The sequence below is a fragment of the Athalia rosae genome, chromosome 4 (genome assembly GCF_917208135.1).
Source record: "Athalia rosae chromosome 4, iyAthRosa1.1, whole genome shotgun sequence".
Classification (NCBI taxonomy): domain Eukaryota; kingdom Metazoa; phylum Arthropoda; class Insecta; order Hymenoptera; family Athaliidae; genus Athalia; species Athalia rosae.
This window is the reverse complement of record NC_064029.1, coordinates 3,481,163-3,496,817: the sequence shown is the minus strand read 5'-3', so window position 1 is coordinate 3,496,817 and position 15,655 is coordinate 3,481,163. Positions and strand designations below refer to the sequence as shown.

Below are 15,655 nucleotides of genomic sequence, written 5' to 3'. Positions count from 1 at the left end.
TTCATAGATGGATGGTTGCAGAGGTTTGATTGATAATAATCTTACAATCATTTCGGGGGCGCGTTTCTTTATTTGCTCAATGGTATCGTAGAATACATCATAATTTAATATATAACATGGTCTTAATGGAAACATGCATCCTCATATCTCAATTATGACAAGGTCATTTACAAAATATTTACTCATTCCAACTTTATTACATCGTCTTAATCATTTTTATGAATACCTAATATGAAAACGTGACGAATCATTCATCCGTCAATAATCATTCACTTCATAACTAAATAATGTTTGTGTGGTTAGTAAGTCCAATTCGAGAAAGGGCAGACATGTAAACACTCTCTTCTCAAGGTCAGGAGGTTGGCTCCAATTGCATTCGGCGAGTTCATTTGGCTGCTGACTTCGTGAGACGTGAAAAGTCCTGCGGGTTCTGCAAATAGAAATGGAGATTCCTCGATTAGTATCGAGATTGGTTATATCATTCGCGGATTTTGTTTCGAAGGTTCAATTACACTATGAAACACTCGATCAGACAATACGGAAGATATGTAATTGCTCGCGATTTTGCTACAGTCCGAGATCTTAATATTCACCGTTTATCTTGACAAACACTCTCCAGGATTTCCGATCCAAATGATCCAAGTAGTCGTTTATTTTCAGCTCACAAATTGCAATCTCAATATAATTTTCCAAGCTTCATAAATGCATTTCGGTATTCATTGATCTCGTTTTTCCTCTGATGCGTTATAATGATGGTAATAATAATAATCACATCTATAATCATGATAATAATAAGTTCAACGATACCAATACTCACAAAGGATAGAGGAGCTGCTACCATGTATCAACGGTTTCTGATTCAATGGGGAGGTTTTCTTAGAAGTTCTCGTAGACTTTGCATGTTTTGCATTAAACTGCTTGTTGCATCGCGGGACATTCCACACGTACAAACCTGAGCTGCAATACTTTTTGCATGAGTATATGTGACGTGCGTTTGAATGCATTATATTCCTACTATGTGTTGCATATAGGCGATATGCGGACATACTTTGCACATACCTCACTCGCCTTTGCAGCCCCGCCGGCGGTATTACATTATATTATTCACTCTGCGCTGGCCATTATTTATACAGCGTGGAAAAGTGAAGAGGAACGAGTAGCAGGACACTCAGGAGGGCTGCGTGGTGCGTATCCAGTTCGCACTGCAAGCCAACCACTGAAACCAACCCATGTCAACAATAACAGCGAAATGCACCTTGCACAATTCTGACGTATCACAAATTACGATGTTGCAGTGACAGAATGCCTATAGCGGTTGAGAAATGTTGACAAAATGGGAATAGAAAAAGGAAAGATGCGAAACAACAACCGTGACTATAGATTTTCATCTCGAAGTCTGCAAAATTCGATAAAAACGATTCCATCATACTAAGATCTCCCTTGCAGGATTTGAGACTTAAAAAAAAATGTTATCACTAATCTTGACATCTAATCCTTGCGTGTATGTTTTCATCAATCAAAGACGATTTCAGGGGCAAATTATTCACTGGGAATCAAACCACAGCGACAAGTTGAACATCACATGATCGTACATCATATACGATTGCGACAACGAAGCTGAATAAATTTCGATGTAGCATCTTTTTTTTTCACTTCTAATAAATTAATAATTCACAATGAGCGATTAATTCATTTGCCCCTCATTGCTCTCATCTGTTTTGAATTAGAAACCAGAATCCATTGACTTCGATGTACCTATCTTTTTTCGGATATGCCAATTGAAGGAATAAATTTGAATAGCTGTAGCGATAACGGTACAATAGAATATCGTTCGATATAATAACCGTCTTTGCAACCCCAAAGTAGAAAAAAACCAAATCTCACATCACGCAGCTCTGAAGTAGGAAATAATATTCATTCACACTGTTTGAATATTCTTCAACAAAGGCACGAACAAAAAGTAATCACACGTCTTATTCGTTGTCCGAAAATGAGTCTTTTGTACAGTTAAATGACGAGAAAGCTACGAAGCAGATGGCTATTGGATAACGCTAAAAGATCTCTGCTAGACGCTAAGAAATTTTCTGGACCTCATTTATCACACCCCAGAATAAATCATATTTACGGACCTCTAATTTGTATGATACGTACGGGTATATTGCTCAACTTCAAAAATGACAAGAACTTTGAAATTCAAACGAATAGACGAACATGTTTTTCACGGAACGAGAACTACATCGTTTAATAACAGGTGCAGTAAGATTTAGTTTCCGTAATAGTAATAGATACATATATTCACAGAAATATACTTCTTACGAACCTTTGGACGACAACGCACTAGGTCAGAGTGAAAGACTTTCGCCTCGAAGATTATTCGAACGAATCGGGACTCCGTCCGTGACGTATACGTTGGCCTGGTCCAGCTGGATGTTGGGAGCCAGTCATCGGAACTGGGTCAAATCTCTGCGCCCAAGTGTATCTTGACTTTACGTAAAAATAAGAAATAAAATTTAACTAAACATTCTCAACTAATTAGCACCGGATAAATTCCTCAGGAACAATAAAAATGAAAGCACGCTTTACTGGGTGCTAAGTGATTTCAAAAGAAGAGAAAAATGCGTCTTAAGAATCTTGAGTACCTACATACACGAAAGGATCGTAAATTCCTCGGAAGGGAAAAAATTTTTGAGGTACACATAAGTATAGATGTAAGTTAGAGTAGTTAGGCGCATACCTAAGCCTGGGAAAATCCGGGACCGTGGAGATCGGTAACCGAACACTCAGTGAAGCCTAACGATTGGTATCTACCCAAAGGTGGTCTCGTAAATCTAATCAATCGAGCGTAAGAGATAGAGCTATAGAGCTAGTACCTGTTCGTAATCAAACACCGAGCGGTGCAATTAACAGTATAGTTAACGAGTCGAACAAATGCGATATACACACTAGTACCATAGCGTAGAATCTGATCCTTCTTGTAAACATGAAGAGTTTCTATTGCAACGTGCTACTTTTCGCGGAGTCAATTTATTTGCGTATTACTAATATATGTACATATGGGTGTTAGCCGCGTCGCTATTCGTCGCATATCTTCGTTCCAGATACTAGTCCCAGAATGATCGCCTCGCCTCTATCAAAAATAATATTCACACAGAAAAGTTTGCAGCAACTTTTTCGCATTCTCAATGCACCAATAATATCCTACGACAGTTTTCTTACCTCCCCATAAAGACGAATCACCGGACATATCGTTGACTGACAAATAAAAATTGAAGATGATTCCAGCCTCTCATTTTTACACGTTCATTTTATTATTTCGTTTGATTGATCGAACGTTGCAAAGACTTTCCCTGTAAGCGCTGAGTGTCTAACAATTAATTGTTCATCAATTTGTTCGAAAGAATAGAAACTTTTTTTCCCTTGGTTGTTTGCAAATGACAGGTGAACTAATTACGATAAAATTTCGCGCTCGGGCTCACGATTCGGAGCTTGTCGTGAAGAACATTTTTCAACAATTTTTTGCGGCCAAACCGGTCAAAAGAAAATGTCACATTTTTTTGAGTTATCTTTCTCCAGACGAAGATCAATCATTTTTACAGACGCGATGTGACCTTGGTACAGATTCACGATTAGTGAGCACAATACCACGCGAGAAACCGTTTGATCGATGACCAGGAATATCAGCCGCGAGGCATTTGATTTAGTGACAATAGCATCGTCCTGGTTGACATGTTGGGTAGAGAAACTTTAATTTCCTAGCGTTTACACGGTAATTATTTTACGATGAGGCAGAACTAATCCGTACGGGTTTGAAAGGAGATTTCACGGTTGGGTGAAAAAAATGAGGCATTGACAAAATGACAGCCAATGAAAATGTAATCACACGAAGCACCACGCTACGATTTAGACCACGAGATTTAGGTGGTAAAATGAACTGATAGAAGCGATGCTGCGGTGTATGGTAAAAATAAAAGAAAAACCGTTGCTTAATCTTCGAACGTTACCTTGTCCTTGGCCCACTGCGACTTTCCATTGACCTTCGGTTATGTCTGACAGAGGAATACGACGTCCAATTTGCTTGGGGGCAAGCCGGATTGCTTTCACCCTCATCTGAACCTCATAGCGGTCTCTCGTCTATTCAAATTATTATCTGACACAGCTGATGTTGGACGCTGATGGTCACACCGATCGAATAGAATCCAGAATCCAATCCGAGTCAATCCTGTGAACAGTGCCAACGATTACTCACAATCAGCTCGTACAAAAGATTGGATAAGGTGATAGATTCGGGATGGAACGCTATCTAGATCTTCGACGTTCGATGGATCGTCCGAATCGAATACCCCCGGCATGTAGAGAAATCTATTTAAGCCTTGACAATAAATCTCCTAATGATCCTGACGCGTATTATGAGCCTGCATCAATCCTTGTCACTAGAATCTCCTACGCGTCGCATTATATTCGTGTGTCTAATTTAAAGATATTTATACGGAAAAATGAAGAAGAAGAAATAAAAAAAATTGCCTTTCTCTCGAAACTGGATCCCGAGAAGAGTAAGAAGAAAAAGAAAAAAAAGTCGATCGTGGCATAAATAATATTCAATGACCGCCCCAGATCCGTACGACTCCCAGCGGTTTAGAAACAATAAAATTATCTCGATTACATCCGCATTTCCAAACTGCGAGATCTGTTAAGAATAGGAGGAGCGTAAATTTAATTTGAATAGAAGAAATTGAACATCAATCTTCGCCCGGATATTCCGATACGACGAGATGATGATATTCTCTCGCCGCGGAATGGTATACGGTAAACGGGACCCAGTAAACAAGTAAGCAGCGGCTACACCGTGTGGCCGACTTCCCGGTAGGGAAGCTGGTTGCCGATGTGGCAAACGCTGCGTGTTTTCTCGGTCACGGTTACGGACGCTTCCTTGTAACCACATCATACTCGCGATAAACCACGCGGTGTGGTGGGGAACAACAACTCAAACAAAAATCGTTGTTGGGACCGTCGCTAAAAAGAGCGATAGCTGTAAAGTTGTATAATTAGCCGAGAGACCGGAGGTGAACGAGGGCGGGTACGACAGGTGGTAGAGAATAGAGAGACGATGATGTCTCCTCGGGATGTTGTTTAAATCGTAATAATTTTCATTCACCGTTTTTTGATGCGCGCGCATTATTATAAGAGGAGAAGGCTGTATCGCGATCATCGTGACGACGGTACGCGCGAGTCTCTTTTGACCCACAAAAACCGGTGGAGAACTCGCAGCCGGTGAGTTTGTCCATTCTTCACAATCGTAAGAGTCTCGAAGGACGCCGATCGGAAGATGCAGATGAGAACTGTTCGACGAGGATCCGTGAAGTGAATCCCGTCGTTTGTCCATTCGGTTTTTATCGTGAATCCGGTAAAGTGGTACTACGTACATTTCGAGTCAGTGATAACGAAAAATCAAAGTGCAACCACCGCCGAGGGTGGGACGTGAAGAACTTCGTCATTTCAGGACTTGATTTCAAATATGAGGATACCGAGGAAAATATGTTTCCTGGTGGTAAGAGCAACATTGTTTAGAAAAAAAACTTATTCAATTCTAATGATTTTACGTAATTACAGAAATCTGAATTTTCAATCGCTACCCCGTGCGTTTCAAGGAAGTAAAATAAGTGCGTGATCCGTAGATTGGATAACGATTTCCGGTCCCGCATTATCGCGCTTACCGATGAAAATTTTGTAAAGATCATTCCGAAACTCAAAAAAAAGAAAAACGATGTGCAGATTCTTGAAAGTTTCAAAATTAGCTCAAAGAAATTCGAATGTGATAATTTCGCTGCTACTTTTTTCGAGACAATGACAAGTCCGTTTTGTAATCGAATATCGGCTACCGGTGAAACGTGTCGCAAGGACTGTTCCATTTCTTGCTTAGTGGGCCACATGGGCCCCTTGTCGCAAATGTAAGTCGGCGTAATTCATAGCGGGCATATTGGAAACGCGGAATTTCCATTTTACGACTATTTACAGCTAACACATTAAAAACCAGCTCTCATGAAACGTTTATATGTATACCCATGCCAAACATCAATACCGCAAACCGAACCCGCACTTATTTTATTTCCATTCCTATTTCGCGTGATGAATATGCTAACCGATCAAAAGTATAATGCATATTTCTCACCGTGAATGTTTCCAGTCATCAAAATAAAGACTTCTCTTCTTTACGTGCTCAGTTAGCTCTCCTGGCCATCATCGAGATCACCAGAGCCGAAGAAGAAAATCTGGATGACGTCGGTTACGATGACAGCGAAGAAGGAATCGATGAAAAGCTATCCACATCGTTAAACGTCGATGACGGTTACTTCCAGAAGAAAGAAACCGCCCTTCGGAACGCTGTTTCCGCTGTAAGTAACGCAATAATTTTCATTTCCTCATTAGTTGAATGATGGATTTCAAATTTAACAAGCTACGCTGGTCGAGAATAGAATTGGTGAAAGAGTGTTATTACATTACCTATTACGCTATTTTTAAGAAGGAGAAAATAGCTGACGAGAGTCACGCAATTAATTGTAACGACTACCTCGACAAATGACACGTGTCTTACGATCATTAAGAGAATAAATTTTCAACAGGCCGTAAGAATACCGGAGAAGCAAGTCCAGATCAGCCAAGTCCTACCCATAATTCGGAGCATGTCGCCTCCGCAAAAACGAGCGATGGCCGTTCTGGTGTCCACCAGAATGTCCCACAACGACTCAACTTTACCTTTCGATCAAGTCGAGATGCTCTTCGGCGCTGACAGTAATAAAAACATCACGAAGGACCTAATGCTGCCGATCAGTATGGACATCGCTAAGATCATCACCGACGACATTCCCGAGGAATTGCCAGAGGTGATTATCGCCTCTTTGGTCAGACCTGATGGGCGTGTATTTCAGGAGTTGCGAGTAGCTGCGAAGATAGAACGTTAACCGGCTGCTGCCGCCGCTGTTATAGCCCCGTTCGCGTAACAATACAATTTTTCCAAACAAGTAGAAAGTAACTAACTTTCAGCTTCGTCATTCCAATGCGCCGTTTTCTCTGGAAGCTCCTTTATCGATGCAACCATAGATCCGTTCGCTATTTATTACAAATACGAACCGCGACATTCCGTTATCCTCGTAATATAAAACGAACGGCGCACAAGAAGATTTCTTGGTAAAAACACCGTGCTACTTTCAAACATAGTTTCATACTTCCCGCAGAGAGTGTAATGAACAATGAAACGCTAGTTTATGTATCACGTTTAGCTCAGGGCATTTTTTGACGACACGTGCCGAGGCTGTTCATGCTCGCGGTATTTTCACTCCTCTCTCTGGTCCGCCACCGTACGAAATCGAGTCGCTTTCTCGAAGGACTTTGCCCAATGTAATTCCTACAGAATTCGATATGAACGCTACGCAGAGTACCTATCGAAATCACATTATTGGAACCAGCTGCGATGTAACTTCGAGAGTAAAGAAAAGCAAATACAGTTCCGTTTCTTTTTTTTTCAAAAGTTTGTCACTCGTTATTATTATCATTGCGATTCTCGTTCTACTCTCAATGACAACGAATAATAATTACCCGTCACAGGCCCAAGAATTGAGGTATGTACCGCATGGAAAAAGACGTCGTCCTCTGTACCAGTCGCCGCCGCGACGCCAGTCCACGATGATCCGACGAAACGTGCATCCCGGTACGAAATCCTCAGAGTTACCTCAAATCGTAAAACGAAGGGTTCATTAAAACTGGACGTATTCTTTACAATTTTCAGAAGGGTTGCGATCCCCTTTTTCCAGACCCGGAAGACGACCCACGGAAATCAAAAGGAGCCCGACCGAACAAGAGTGCAAATTTTTTTCGTCCACAGTTTGTCTCGAAGCCGCGGACTATCCACAGTTAGTAATTCGTAATTTTTATTTCCCTATTTTTTTTTTTTTTGTTCATAAAATCTCTTCGATGGCCGGTTGAATAAATCTGATGACTTATTATAGCGAAGCTATTATGAGGAGCATTAGAAGTAACAAAGAAATGATCTCAGCGCTGTTGGCTGACTATAAATCTCAAAGCTCTTCCGAACTTCACGACGATGGACTTCCGCTCGCATTGCCTCTGGAGCTGAATAAATACGAGAACAGATTCGAAAGCAACGAGATCAAAAGGTAATTCAAGATAAAAACAAACGTTTTAATTTTCTACGACTCATTAAACGACTGCAGTTGATTGAGAAATTATCAGGGTAACAATAGTTGAGCGGATGAATTGTGGTTACCGAGAAAAAGTCATTTTCATTACAATCGGCATAATCGATTCGTATTTAAGCAACTGTCACATTTCTAGATGGAAAGAAGTGGGTGATCGTTTTTTTAATTTTTTTTTGTCACGACAGATTTCGCAACTATCCGCTGTTCACCCATCGGTGGTCCGCGGTGGCATGCACCTATCGAAAAGAAAAAAAGGAAAAAACTGTTGCGATCTTGCAATTAGAAATGTTTATTTCCATCGCCCGGGGGATACAAATTGCACAATGTCGATATAGTAATTATTCCTAGATCCTCAATTATTCGCGACGAATGTAGAACGAAATTTACCGGAAGTTTAAATTGAGCCTCAATCTTTGAGGCGATTGGCCTACTCTCTATGTAAACGCTTGCTCCAATGTGGAGACGCATGTTATTACGTGTAATTTGAGATTGGAACGTAGGAAAAAGCTTCGGACCGATCGAGTACACGTTTCAAACGCACTCCTTGTACCGACGATTTTTCAAACCATTATTCGAACTCTCGATAATTTTTCCAAAGCTTGCCATTAAATGATTCGATGATTTTTTTACAGATCGGACACCAATTCGCCTTACGCGGATAACGTTGAAGAGGGCTTCACGTGTCCATCGCAGATAAGATACGCACGTCCACAGCTCGCAAGAGCAGCCTCTGGCGCATGGAAGTACATAATCAACACCGGGGAACACACGCAGACCCTGAGGCTCGAGAAATGCACGTGAGTTTGACCGGCTGTAATTTTTTGTTCATCTTTCTTCACTCGTGAAATGTAACATGGCAAAAGCAAGTGAACCGTGAACAATTGCCGAATGAATTTCGGTATCAATGACGTTGATCGTGGGCGCACACGTAGGTGAATAGAAGTAAAAGCGATCGATTCAGTTTCCAATTTTTACATAATCAGATACATAATATATTTGTATCGCGTGAACGAGTTGGGTTCATTGACTCGAGGTCACACAATGGCAGAGGCAATGGTTGAATTGTAAGTAAGCGAAGAAAAAAAATCGCTCGCATTAACCGAAGGACAATTTTACACCATAGGAAACCGCAGAGCAGCTGTTCCTTCGTATCGGATAATTACAAGTCGTCTTGTACCCAAGTGTTCAACTACCACCGTCTTTTGACTTGGGACTCAACGCTGGGACTTCACATGGATATTTTCAAGGTTCCCACCTGCTGCAGCTGTCACGTGCACGGATACTCGGATATTTATCCTCCGCACCGTAAAAATCCACCCGCAAAATTGAAGGAGACGTTTCCCGGTGCGGATTTCATAACGGAGGACCAACCCGACAATTATCGCGACTTTAACGGAAAACCGTCGAATTTTATCACCAAACAAAGTCCGAGCGCTAATTTTGATCCCGGTTTTTTGAGCGACTCTTCCGGACCGCCTTCTTACGTAGACGACGTAGAGGACGGTAGCACCAAGTACAATTACTTTGACAAAAAACCATTTTCCGAATCCGTTCCCAGTCGACCGACTCATCAGCCCCCCTCGAGACTGAGGCCCAAAAAACAACCTTCGGGAATATCGAGACCGTTCGATAATCTGCCCACGCAACACGCACCCAACACCAGAGCTCCCGGGTATACCGGACCAAAAATTCGGACGAGGCCGCACAGACCCTTCCGAAGGGAGTCCAATGCCCAACTGGACTTTTCCAACAGTGCGGAAACCGACAGTGCCAATAGCCGGTGAGTTAAAATTGGTGTTGGTAAGTTTTTGCGAATGTTTCCGTATACATGATTAAATCTCTTACTTCTTATCGTAATTGAAATGAGTTATGGTTAGATCTCTGGTTTCACTTTATCGTCGCAGAGTATAGATTCGTATTACCTGTGGCTGTAGAATTCACGGGGAATTAACTCGGATAATAAACTCTGTAACAATTTGCGAAAAGTGAATGCCGAGGGAAAATATTACGGTTATTCTTTCACCGAATCCGACGCGATTATATCCGGATGTCGTCCGACCCAGGAAAACCGTGTTACACCAACGTCACGATCTCCAATTTAGATTTTGACATCGCGACAACTCGATGTCCTTTCTCTCTCTCCTCTCTCTCTCTCAACTTTATTTCGAATGAAAATCAGCGCGAAAAAATCTCACGCACCCAAACCTACTTTTGTGGACAATAACTCCGCATTTTCGTTAATTATTTCAACAAAATTTGTTGAAAATCAAGCAGTTGAAATTACATCCGTGGAAAGTAAATTCTTAGAAGATATAAGCGATTATCAGCACGCGATTTGATATAACGGAACGATATCTAATTTTTGAATTTTTAATTTTTCTTTAAGATACAGCCAACAATTCGATCAAGACGTGGATGCCACGACTCGAGTTCAGAGCGTAACTTTCGACGAGGAATATCAAGAGCCACCACGAAGAGTGAATTACAATTATCATCCGATAATAGATTTTTTCAAACCCGAAGCATCGATGCTCCAGTCAATCCAGCCACAGATGGCCACACAGCCGGCTCCGGTGCAAAGCTCAAACTCATGGAAGCCCATGATTTCGACGTAAAAATTCACCCGCGATTTTACCAGTACCTGAAAATTTTTTTTCTTCATCAATTATTTATTCTCTCTCCTCATCTCGCGACTCATCGATCAACGATCCATCATATCCGCGAACTGACAGGGCTGATGCAATAATTATTGGCTAATAAATTCATCGATTAATTCGTTTTCCCCAATATTTATGTACACATTATCATTTCTTGATTGTTCTTCGTTGTTTATTTATTTATGAATCTACTTTTAAGTCGTATCAAATTTGTACCTTATATATAATTATACGCATACCTGTATATGCATTGAATAAAAACCTTGTGTTAGTTTTAATTTTTCCATTCCAATTAAAACTTGTATTCTGGTCTCCCAACTTTCCTGATTTCTGATTTGAAAAAAAAAAAAAACAAAAAAAAACGAGGACAGAAAGGTTAATAAAGTTTTCGTTCTCATGCTCCGGATATCCGCTGACTGGGGATTCGCGTTGACAATTACGTTGAAAACTGTTACCGAAAGTTTGCCTCGTAACTTTCTCTGAAGCATTGGGCTCTGGGTAGACTCAGACTTTGATAAAAGTGGTGATTTTAGGCGTAACTTTGACACGTACGTTGCTCAAGGCGTGGCTAAACGGTGAGTTGACCAACGCAATGATATTCTACTTCCTCAATAAACGATGTTATACGCAAGTAGAGTTAACAAATTGAGTTTAGGGCAGGAACCGGAACCTCCCAGACGTGATATAATCTGGAGATTCTTGACCAGTCGAATGTTATCGAATTATTACAGGTGGTAAGTTGATTTGCTTTTCGACAACTGGTTATATTCGTTCTTTCGACCATAATAATTTCGTTAACAGGTAAAGCTGTTGTAACTTACGCGGTAGCATAACGCGTACTTTACACCACAGTGACGTATGTCTTATTAATTTTTTTCACTCTATACCACGTTTGACTATAGAACGATTCGTACTTGGTGGTTTTCTGCCTCTTTCCGCCTTGATTTACCAAGCGTGTCGTTAACGGCCGCTCTCAATCGCTTGTGTTCCCTAGACAGCAGCGCGGCTTTCTTCTGCGGAATAAAATGCCGCAAAGTTGAATTGTCTGGGATATTCAAGTAGCGAGAATCGCAGTGTTCCATAATTTTGCGGTAAACTTTACTAGCGACCCGTGCAATTGACGCACGGGTAAATATTAGGATTCTTTTTGGACTTGGTTGCATCACATGCCCGTTTTTGGAAGAAGAAACCAGTCCCAGGATTTCTTTATACCCGAAGAACACGAACGACAAATTTTCAAAAAAGGACAGGAGAAAAAATTCTGGAGGTTCGAATTCGTCCGTCACTAGAGGAACGCAATGCTACCGTTCCGGCGAGTAGAGATAGCGTCGACGTTTTTCGTCTCACCTCTCCCTTTCGGATCGTAGGAAAATATAAATTAGACTGCAATGACCGCGCAGCGAGCAGTCCATTCTAGTTGTTCGTATGAAATTATGCAAAATTCGGAGCTCGTAATTTGACAGTGACAAGTGTGTCAATAACTTTACAGAATCTGGCGCGGATCGCATAGTTTCGAGTGCACGTCGAACTGAACTGAATAATTTCGTGGTAGGAAATAAATCGAGTGACGTATGCGAAAGAAAGTCAATAAATTTTCGTGAGGAAGTTGCCCGTGAATTTGGAGCAAGTATGCGGTGGAGAGCCAGCCAGTAAAATGATTCCAAAATTAGTTTGGTGCTTAGTTATTTCATTATTCGTCGATAAAAGTTATTGTTCGCCAACGGAACGCGATCTGTACGCTTTTACGACCCTCGCCAATGCGGAAAATCAATCGAAGAGCGACGAAAAACCGTTCGACGACAAGAACGAGGACACCGAACCTTCGGAAACGAATATCCACCCCGATTCTTACGGAGACTCGACCGAACTCAGCACGCAGTACGCTTCTCACCCGGGGGACGATTCGGAAGAAGAGCCTCGCGGTCCGGACGATCACGTGATTCCGTATTCGGAACATGAGAATCTCGAGGAACCACCGACAAGACCGGATTACGTAGCTCCCGGTGTTTGGGCGAAGCCCGCCCCGGAAAAAAATATCCCCCTAAATTTCGTACCCACCAAGACCTTGGCGCAAGTCAGGGGGACGCATACGGTGAAGATTTTGCCGCAAAGCGAAGCGTTGGCAGCGGCTACCAGCGACGAGGAGAAATTGAATGCACCGAGATTGAGAGAAGTGGTCAGTAAGAAAAAGACCAACACTATTTACACGGAGGAAGGATACGAGGACTCCGCGTACGATCATGCTGGACACGTCAGGGACGCTGATTTTCACGAAGGATATGCGAGGAAGTTACACGATCAACGTCAGAGCGAAGCGAGATCCGGAGCTGGTCGAAAACGGAAATCTAAGAAGAAATCTAGACAGAAAGCTAAGAAAGAGCCGGAGGAGTTTGAGGAATTTGGAGACGATTACAGCGACGAGGGAGCGACAACTGAGAGATACGAAACCGACGGCTCCGCGCAGAGAAGTGAGCGAAAGAAGGCTAACAAAATTTACAAGAACATGTGGAAGAGACCCGACGTGAATCCGAAAATAGTGGCGGAGAATGAAATCGAAAAATTGGAACACGATTTGAAAAGAGAAGACGAAGAAGCCGAGAGGGGTTCTGAAAATTATTCAGGTGTCACAAAGAGCCGTGGAGATGACGATGAAGAAGACTCGAGAGACGGATGGTCGGCTTCTGAGTCACGCGGATCTGAGAACAGGTCGAAAAATCCTTCGAGAACGAAGGAGCGAATTTTCAAAGAGAATTACGAAGCTACCACAGTCGAATTCGAGACACCGACGCCGGGAGGACCCGTGCAGTACGAAGCCGCAACTTCCGGATACGAAAATCCCACGACAAACGCGTATTACATTCCCGAGGGATCGGCGGTACGACAAAATTACGAAGCGACAACTTTCGCTAACGATCGTTCGAACGATCCACACCCGACGACCGTTAATTACGGTGACATATTTTGGAAATATTTCAAATCGTTACCCAACGAAGCTGTTACTCCAGTCGCTTTCCTGCAGGATCAAACCACGATTCAGCAACCTTTCTTGGGCGGAGAAGTGACCACGTTGGATCCATTCGGCGAACAACCCTCACCCGTTGCGGTAGCGACGATAAACGGGCACGGCCCCTACTTGCTAGTTTCCGAAAATGGGGGTGGCACTCAAAGTCCGTATTATTCGTCCGTCCAGAGCGACGTCCAGATTCGAAATGGACACCAACAAATCGCTCCGGACCTCAATTTCAAGGAAAAATATGGTCAGGCAACAAACTCTCGCAGTGGGCTTAATTTTCCGGATTACATTCGTTCTGATGGACCGGTAACGCCGGCGTACGACGCTTGGGGGTACAACAAAGGAGGGTACAATCCCCAAGAACTTCCTCTGATATCCACGGACTCACCCACCACGGGATTTTACGACAGCCTCGCGTTCTCTAGCACGCCTACGTACGCCGTGATCAAATCTCCGTTGAAAGAATTCGACGATTACGCCCGAAAAACAACGGCGAGAATCGATTCTCGATACAAAAATAATCCTTTTTTCGATTCGGCTGAAGACGAAAAGCAGAATCGGGATGACCGTGTGAAAGAGAAATTTGGATCTTTGTTCAAAGGTTGGTCGGCTAAGGATGAACGGAAAATTGGGGCAAAAGATTCGGCCGAAGAGGACGGCTCGAAATCGAAGAAGAAAGGAGTAAATTTTTTCGGGTACAATCCGGACTTGAAGTACAAAAAAATGTTGGGTTTTATTAAAAGCCAAAAAAATGGAAGGTACGATGGGGAAAAAAGTGAGAGTGGCGAGTTCGAGGATTTCACTATGATGAAGCCGCCGGCACTAAGAGAGTCCGTGTTCTCCGATTTCACGCTGAATTCATACCCCAATGTCGCTGGTTATTCGAGCGCGTCGCAGGAAAGCGAGGCATCGCAAGAACGCGAGGATAAAAAATTTAACGATAGAAACAACGCCACGAAACACAATAATTTATTAAAAAAGGATACCGGTCACAAATCACCGTCATTTTACGTCGGTAGACAACCACCAGCTGTTGGTAGGAAAAGATTGTTCCCAGCATCCAAACTATTGCCACCTGAACCGAACAGTAAAGACGATTACGCGGAGCACAATTATTCTAATCGAAAAAATGGGTATTACAAATCGTCGAAACATCCGAATCCGCGATACAACCCGAATTTCGGAAGTAGTGTTCAGAATTATAACCCAGACCCCGATCAGCTAGCGCGATATTTGAGGAGCCGCAAATCCCCCAAAAGACAAACTAGAAGTTTAGATGAGACAGCAATACGAGAGGAGAAAATAGCCAACGCCGTCATTGCGCAAGAGATCAACGCACGATTCAATTTTACTTTCGAAGATCAAGGATCAACGATAGACCGAAATATCGGGGAAAAATCGAAAGTGAAAAGAAATTCGATATCCATTACGCAAAATAAATCTGCGACGAAAGATTCATCATTGCCGAACGGAAAAGAACAATCGATTCGAAAAAAAAGGAGTCACCAAGATCTGTTGGACGCGTCTCATAAAATAACCGATGATGTTATCAATGGCGAAATTAATTCAAGATTTAGAAACAAGGAACTGGATGAAAAAGACGATAGAGAAAATGACGATCTGGAGGATCACGAGAACGAAGACATCGAGGAAGAAGAGCCGGAAAAACAGGTGGAAATCGAGGAACCAGATTTGGATTACCTTGATGAAGTCCAGGAAGTGAATAACATCGATCGCATCCCAACCACGGAGACTCCGGCTATCGACGTCGAAAA

At 42.4% G+C, this 15,655-nt stretch overlaps 1 protein-coding gene and 1 long non-coding RNA gene across 3 annotated transcripts; one reads left to right on the top strand and one right to left on the bottom strand.

Annotated features, from left to right (window-relative positions):
- LOC125500576 lies at nt 1-6,304 on the bottom strand. Of its 2 annotated transcripts, none has more exons than XR_007277950.1 (6): nt 6,167-6,304; nt 4,002-4,219; nt 2,321-2,484; nt 1,049-1,216; nt 818-957; nt 1-430 (listed from the first exon to the last, which is right to left on the bottom strand). It is a non-coding gene; the product is annotated as an uncharacterized LOC125500576 (long non-coding RNA). The 2 variants fall into 2 exon arrangements; XR_007277949.1 differs by having other exon boundaries at nt 7-430; nt 1,060-1,216.
- Nucleotides 4,940-11,145, top strand: LOC105689533 (neurotrophin 1). Its single transcript, XM_048653689.1, has 9 exons — nt 4,940-5,545; nt 6,219-6,389; nt 6,618-6,878; nt 7,600-7,702; nt 7,781-7,904; nt 8,001-8,168; nt 8,843-9,007; nt 9,334-9,990; nt 10,597-11,145. The coding sequence occupies exons 1-9, from the start codon at nt 5,513-5,515 to the stop codon at nt 10,823-10,825; spliced, it is 1,911 nt and encodes a 636-aa protein (XP_048509646.1). The 5' UTR covers nt 4,940-5,512; the 3' UTR covers nt 10,826-11,145.
- The last annotated feature ends 4,510 nt before the right edge of the window (nt 11,146-15,655 follow it).